At 32.2% G+C, this 8,232-nt stretch overlaps 1 protein-coding gene across 4 annotated transcripts in view; it reads right to left on the bottom strand.

Moving 5' to 3' along the window:
- Positions 1–7,505, bottom strand: part of LOC106464951 (glycogen-binding subunit 76A-like) — a 29,445-nt gene extending 21,940 nt beyond the window's left edge. Inside the window, exons 1-2 of one of the 4 annotated variants that reach the window (XM_013925125.2) lie at positions 7,440–7,505; positions 6,382–6,680 (exon numbers count right to left, since the gene is read on the bottom strand). In XM_013925125.2, coding sequence (XP_013780579.1) covers positions 6,382–6,658 — 277 coding nt within the window. In that variant the 5' untranslated portion in view covers positions 6,659–6,680; positions 7,440–7,505. Of the gene's footprint in view, positions 1–6,381 lie in introns of all 4 variants that reach the window. The other 3 variants (XM_022392766.1, XM_022392767.1, XM_022392764.1) reach the window with 3 other exon arrangements.
- Positions 7,506–8,232: the final 727 nt, after the last annotated feature.

The raw sequence follows: 8,232 nt of genomic DNA, 5'->3' as shown, positions 1-8,232 counted from the left end.
CTGCTAGTGAGAGAACCCTGAGGCTTCCATGACAGTCTTACGGACCCCAGTTGATCGACATGTCTGTTTTGTTCTTGTATTTTGCGGAAAAGTTTGAATAGACACTACCATCTACCGCCAACTCTTGTTAGACAGATTACTGGGATTTGACCGTTACACTTATAACAAACTCGTAATCCCGTGGAGTGCTATTTCTTTTGGTTATTTTATTTTTTATCGGTAACGGGGAACGAACCACGTAATCTCAGATCCATAATCCGGCATGTTAAGCACCGAGTCTTAGTTTACCGGAAAATCCGAAGTGAATTTTCTTGTTATTGTTTCAGTTTGTTGTTTGTTATAAAGAAAAAAGCTACACAAAGGGCTATCTATACTCTGCCTACCACGCGTATCGAAAACCGCTGTGCCACTTGAGGGCATATTGTTTCAGAACAGCATGCTTTTAGACTTTGGTACATGATTAGTATTGTGTGGAATTAACATTGGTTCGTTTAAATACAATAGAAACGAATTTTTCGTTAACGAAATTAAAATCTAAATGAGCCACAGATTTACTAACGAAAATTTATTAAAGCCAAATTTCAAACAAGCATTATTATATTAGCAAACAAATTCAGTTACTTTCGCATACTTGCAGAAACCATGGATGGCGCCACTGAACGAGACATACATTTGTTTGGTTTGACTCACATGACGGCGCAATGGAACTTCCGCATAATATACTTTTGTTGATACGCAAATAAATGTACTAATTTATTATTTTAAGACGAATATTGATATATGAACACATAAAAAGGAAAGGTTAACAGAAAGTAAATGATTGGTTAAGATAAAAAAAGAACAAATATAATACCTATAGTGTTTTGAGTTCGTTTAACTTCACCAGTGTGAAAAAAGAAAAAAAAATTAACAAACACACACATAAATATAATACCTCTTATGGCTAGTTAAGATAATTAAACACCAATTATGATATTATCAGGGCAAATGAAATATACATCATAAAGATAAACTACTCATAATAACATATTTTAAGTCTTTTCTATTTGTTCCTCCCCGTCCCACCAAACATGCTCGACCTTTCAGCCATGGGGGCGTTATAATGTTACGGTCAATCCCACAATTCGTTGGTAAAAGAATAGTCCAAGAGTTTGCGGGGGGTGGTGATGACTAGCTGCCTTCCCTCTAGTCTTACACTGCTGAATTAAGGACGGCTAGCACAGATAGCCCTCATGTAGCTTTGCGCGAAATTCAACACAACCAACCTTTTAGTGTCTTTACTAACTACTAAAATCTTGGCGAATAGAGTTGGCACTACATATCCTACTTATATGAAACAAAATTGCGAAAATCAAACGAAATTTACACAAACACTTCATTCACTCTATTAATGTAATCATGAATATTTGCATAATAAATAACTACAATATATGAAAGTTCCACATTATTTACAAAAGAATAAAATTTTACCGAATTATTTTAAAATCATCATATCAATGACATGTATGCCACCCCATCCCCCAAAAATTATTTATAGGAAAACCTATGATTTTTGAGAAATTGATCATTACGTTCATCATTCAGATTATGATAGTGATTTTTTCCCACTTCAAGAAACTTGAATAAGTCAGTCAGACCTGTATCAAATTCAAGTGCAAATACACAATCAAAACACGTTAAACAAGATGTCATACCTTTACTTACTAGATACATATCAAACATGATTTAATAACCTTAACAAATAAGTTTAATAAGCAAAAGTACCCGTCCCCAGTGACGGGAAAGTTTAAGTTAATCTGTCAAGTTAAATTATTTCATGGACTTTGAAAATGTTAATTATGTTGCATTCTTGGTTTCACTCAGAGCCAAAGCTCTGAGCTACGTATACCGAGAAAAGTAATTGTTGAGCATTTCAGTCATGCTAAGAACCGCTCAATAATAACATACGATAAATCTACATTTTTATTCTTCTAATTACGTCAAATTTTGAAGTGTGATTAATTCCTAACACTATAGTGTAGAATATCCTGCTTGTGAAATAAAATTTGGCATCAACATTATTCGTGTCTGTTATCCCGCCATTTCGAAAGTGAATATTGAGCTTTGCCTGCGTGCACAACTTTTCAAACCAATGCTCTGACAGACAATCTTGTTCGCAATATATATAAGATAGAACTGAAGACGAAAGACTTTCGAAACGTCATCCTCTACACTTGTGTCTCTACAACAGGCAGTTGCCGTCCATTTTACGAAGTTTCATCAAGATAGACAAAGTTTTTGAAACACACGTCTTATTTTTTAACGAGAAATTGGCGGTATTTCTGCATTAGTAAAAATATATATTAATAAATTTCATTACTACTACCACTACAGGGATATAAACACTTGTGAAGGTTTAATTAGACTTTTGGAAAAGCAAAAATTTAACGTAAAATGTTACGACTGGCGAAGACAGTCATCTTCTGGAAGATCGAAGGGTCTCAGAAAACTGTTAATTTGACTAAAACATGATTATTATTGTTTTTTTTTTACTAATTCGTGAGAGGGTACGAATAGGCCCAGGCGCATGAGTGTTGGTAGCTCCGCTACTACCAGATTATGTGAACACAATCACATCTAACTCATGAAGTTACATTTTAAAACCTAGCTTTTTTTTTTTTTAGACAAGTGCTAATGTGTTTACGTCAGTTCACACAGGTTTAACTCTTTAGCTGCTGTTCTCAAGATGAAAAATATTAATGAAACGCGGAAAATTCTCAGTAGTTCGATAAAACTAATTAAAGAGGAATATACTCCGAAGGTTTGATTTTCAAAAAAGCCACATGCTATTTTGATGAATAGGAAGAAATTAACAATAAGTGAAAAACACCAAGCTAACAATAATAAATTATTATTATTAAACTTACCGGTTCTACACGGAATCCTGTAGTCTAGAAAAATAAACAATGGGTTAAAGAAACTTTTGTACAGTTTAAACGGAAAGATTCTTGGCTATAAAGATTTTAGGCTTAAATAAACTAAGTACGAAAAACGTCAAAGCTGCACTACGATCCTTAATAAGACAGGGAACAAAGAGGTTGAATTGTTATTTTTGTGTAGACTTAAGTAACTTCTTGACAATAACCCTTAAAACCTTTAAGCTGGGTATGGTGATTGGAGTCTTCCAAAAGTTAAAGAAGTCTTGGTAGATTCCTGATGATCCAAAGATTCCAATTTGTTCATATGTTTTCAAAATGCAAGGGTGAGGATAAAAAAAAAAGACAAAAAAATATTGTGCATGTTAGTATGACTTCTATTGTTAGCAAGATGTTAGAATATATTGTAAGATATCATTTAAAAAAACTTATCATGAAAGTTGGCATTTAAAGAAAGACTTAGCATGATTAAAAAAAGGGTTTCTCCTTTACCTAACATTATATACCAACAACAAGGGACCATTTGCTCCATTAAGCCTATTTCAAGAATAAAAATTTAAACCCACCCTATATTTTTTCAGGAAATTATCAATTCCACTCTTAAATTGCCAAATATAACTCATTCCGTAAGCGGATCACCTTGTGGAAACAATAAAAATTAACAGGGATCTTATCTGTCTTTTCCAGATTTTAAAAGTTGCATACTCTCGTCCCACTGTTTTCAGATTTTACCAATAAGAACTCTTTACAAGAGGCCTTTATCCTGTTGATCCTTCACAAAATCCAATTTTCGATAAGATCCCCTCTTACCTTTCTTTTTCCAAGAAAAAATATGTTAAGAGATCTTAACTGATGCCTATAGGTAACCCTTCCATCCTAGTAGCCCTGCTATAACCCTATTTCAATACATCAATATCCTTTCTTGAATAAGACTAAACCTGTATACAATATTCCAAGTGAGGCCTAACTAGTGATTTGATAAATACACCACAAAATTCTATCAACTTTATAACTTAGTAATAACAACACAGCATTGCTTATGGCTTCAGTGATTTATCTATATTATTCTAATATCCTTATGTTCAGTCCTGCTATCGAGTAGTTTCTCATTTATATTAAACATCTGATCCAAGTTATGATAACCCAAATGCATTACCTAGTCCTTACTATAAGTATAAACGTATTTGTCACACATCAATTAATCCAAGTCATTCTGCAGTCTTCAATACATATATCTAAAAAATAAAATATCTGAGAGTTTGATGTCATCAGCAAACTCATTTTGTAACTGTGCCCCTACCTTACTTGTTGGTGTATAAGACAATACTTTTTACTCTTAAAACAATGCTCAATTTTTACACATTATCTTATACACAGATAGAGTTCCAGTAAGAACTCCAGTTAATAGCATATTTAACCAAACTACGTTGTTCCTTTTACTTTTGTTTGCTTTTTTAGTAAGTGTGTTAACATCGTGCCACCAACTGCATTACAATGAAATATTTGTAATTATATCATTTGTCTTGATTCTTTATAACTCGAACGGTGGTTCCCAACCTTTTGTGGCCTTTGCACCCCTCCCCCAAAAAGTGTCCATTAGATATTTCCTCTTTGCAACATTTTGGAGAAAATGGACCTTGTATTAGGCCTCTTGGCTTCAGAATTGTCTTTCTGGAAATTAAGATTTGTCAGTTATTACTATTTTTTTTTTATCTCAACATGTAGCCAAAGACTGATTATGCAGTTGTCACTTTTCTCCAAATGTTCCAGTTAACTCTTGTAACCATATCCTCACTAGTGGTTAACAATAAGCTCTGGTTAGCTTCCTGACCATTTAGAGGGAATGTTGATTCAGATTTACTGAAAACAACTATTTATGTCAGAAGCTGGAACAGTAAGCTTCAATATATCAAAATTAATAAGTTTAAACTTGGAAGTCCAAATCCACACTTGTTCTTTCAAAAGTTACGAACTTGGGTTTTGTTTGATGTTAATGTTGTTAGTTTAAATTCATTTAATCTCTGGTTGCATAGATACATAAATGTAAAGAACTACAGTTGGTTTGTTTAGTGAGTAGAGCTATGTTTAGCTTATCTGACAGGCCTCATTATATTTTACTTCTTATCTTTCTTTTAGTTAAGTGTTTGGAGAAATGTGTATGAGGAGTATAGTGATAAGGTTAGAGACAGGAAACAGGACATTTTTTTTAAGAACAATAACTTTAAGCATTGGAAATCCAGCAACAAGTTTACTCTTCAACAAAATTATTTTACTCCAAAAGTTATAAACTTCCAAAATTGTTTATTGTTGTTACTTATTATAAATTATTTGTAAGATAGGTGTATAGTCTGCATTAAAATGGTTTTATTGCCACTGTTTATTCTTGTGTTCTCAATCTGAACACAAACTGTTTTAATGTTTTCTTTTAATTCATTCATAGTGTCCTAGCAATATTAACACTGAAGTTTCTAGAATAATTGAAGCATTTTTCTTTATTCTTCAACTACATTTATTATAAAGCATGTTTCATTTGGGATATAACGTTTACTTAAAGTAAGGACTTTATAAAAAATTCTAAATTTAAAGAAAATCACAAATCAATAGTGAATTCATAAAAAAAAAAAATGCACATTCCATACTACATTGACATGTGGATCTATGTCAATTAGAAAAGAAGTTATTTAACATGGCACACAGTTTTCCTGACATCCTCATCATTTAAGACTTTTTGATAAAAGAAACTGCAAATTCAACCTTGAGACTTGCTTTCATAATATGTAATTACTTAATACATTTCCTTTTTTATGGACACTGCCATGTTGATATCTAAATCTGGAAATGGTATCAACACTAAGTACTGATATAGCTCATTTACAGCGGCCTCGTAAATATCTGAAACTAAGCATTCACAAAAATTGTTATATTTTCAAAAAATTATAATGTATGACTTCATACACAGAGGTACTATTTTATCAGTATTTGAAAACAAAAATATATATGAATGAACAATGCTTAAACTTATATTGGGCATGCTTGACTGTGTACAAGTGAGCCCACCATGTTCTAATTAACATAGATAAGTAGAAACTGAAATGACCGAGTAGTGTAAAAGCAATTAATAAGTGCAGACATATCAAAGAATATTTATTATGAATGGCCACAATATGGTGAACAGAAAGTGTGATGATACCAATCACCCCCCCCCCGACAGATTGTGTTTTGTTATCACCAACAAAAATCTTCAACCCATTTGTTTTGGAACCTAACTTCCACATAGATTACATCTCCTTTGCAGTATTTACATGGTTGACCTCTTAGTAATGATTAGATAGTACATCAAAAATATATCCACAATAACAATTCTTGTAATTTGAGTTGATTTAAAAATCTCCACTTTCACTTATTTTTGATTTTATATTATACATTTCTTTATCAACATCCTTTCATCAATTTATAAATAAATTACCTGGTGATGAACATCCAGAGTCATCTGGCAGGTTTTCAAGTTGATTAATTTTGGCACTCAGAAGTTGAACTTTCTTTTGAACATGCTGTCTTATGACATCTGCACACAGTTGACAGTAAGAGAGATTTCTTGGTAGATAGAGATAATATCTATTGGCATCTCTAGACAAAGTCATTTCCATAGGTGATGCAGTGGCAAAAGAAGGATAAGCAGTGGACTGTAGATCAACTGGCAAGTCCAAAGAAAAGCTAGTTCTGTGGCCAATTTTTCCAACCATTGGCCTTCTGCGAAATAATGGACTAAAACGATCTTCTCCATTAAAGTTACTCATTTTTTACCAGTACATGTGTAAATATATCTATCCAAGTAATTAAGAACAAGTTTTTGTGTTAATAATTTAAACTACTGATGGGAGTCAATACAACACTATTAATGTTAAATCCATGGACATCAAAATTATTTAATTTCTTGTAAATGGTAAACAATCCTAATGTTTTATATTAAATTATATATATATAGATATATATACACACACACACACAAATCAGCTATAGCAAACAATAAATTTATAAAACAAAAACTGTACGAACTTATCTAAGGTTTCATATAGTTATTACTCTTTTTAACACCAAAACGTGACATATATACACACATTGTGCACACAACATTCTGTTTGTGAATTCGGACACACATTTACATTGTGTATACTGTTACTGTTGGTGTTACAAAACGGTTCCTGATAAGAAATTCCAGAAAATAATTTGCAAAATATGCAAAGTACAGGTGTTTTAAGTTTGTTAGTTAAGCTTCTTGTAACAGAGAAAAAGTTAACATGGAAGAAGTAGATCTTTTTCCTAGCTATCATTGGCACTTATAGTTATATAAATTATTCAACTTACAAGATAATTGAAAAGTTAACACAGTAACTGTTATAGACTAAAAGCTATATATATTTCTAACTTGCACATCCACTATTTCACTTGCAATCATAAATATTAATCGTTGACGTTACTAACTGTTTTAGGTAGCAAAACCTTTCCGATTACGTTAACACTTACAGCCTTCATCTTGTAACCGCTCTTAACTTTGTAGAAACGTCTTATATACTACTACTACTACTACTGGCATCTACTGAACAGTTTATTTCTATATTGCAACAGAACACGAGACACTGTGTATAGCGCCATCTCTTGACATATTTTATAAGCGAATGCAATCAATATATTTTATCAATCACCAAATTTTCGAATACTATAAACTTTTTCATAAAAATTCGCGATTAAAAGATATAATACAACAATAACTACCATAAGCTCACATTGGTGATTTTAATCAGTATTCAAAACCATATATTAATGAAAATAAACCTTTATATACAACATTTTTTTTACTTAATCAATGCATCTATGCAAAATGATTGGATTTTACTTTTTTTAAATTATCATAAAAGGGGCATTATGTAATATACGGAATAATGTAAATTTACTGTATGCAGGTTAATTGAGTTAAAAAGCCACGAAAACATATTTGCTTAATCTTAACCATAGGTTAAGTATGTTATATTAAAGCGATTTTGGAGCATCACCACGTCGTTACAGTTAATGTCGCCACCTCTGATCATGTTCTATCTGACAACTGTGCTTCGTGAAAACAGCTCTGCAGTCTAGTTTCAATTTCAAAAGACTGTCGTAAGGCTATCATGTCTAAAGTACACACCCCTCCTCACTGCATTGTTTCATAAGCTACCTTGTGTCTTCGTATGGAATAGCACGAATACCAATTTCATTATCCAGAGGTATGCGACAGTTGAATCTATATGTCATGCAAACAACTTCTGTATACGTGACTTGT

The sequence above is a fragment of the Limulus polyphemus genome, unplaced genomic scaffold, assembly GCF_000517525.1.
Source record: "Limulus polyphemus unplaced genomic scaffold, Limulus_polyphemus-2.1.2 Scaffold1792, whole genome shotgun sequence".
NCBI classification, from domain to species: domain Eukaryota; kingdom Metazoa; phylum Arthropoda; class Merostomata; order Xiphosura; family Limulidae; genus Limulus; species Limulus polyphemus.
The sequence above is the reverse complement of the archived record's forward strand: the minus strand, read 5'-3'. Positions and strand labels throughout refer to the sequence as shown.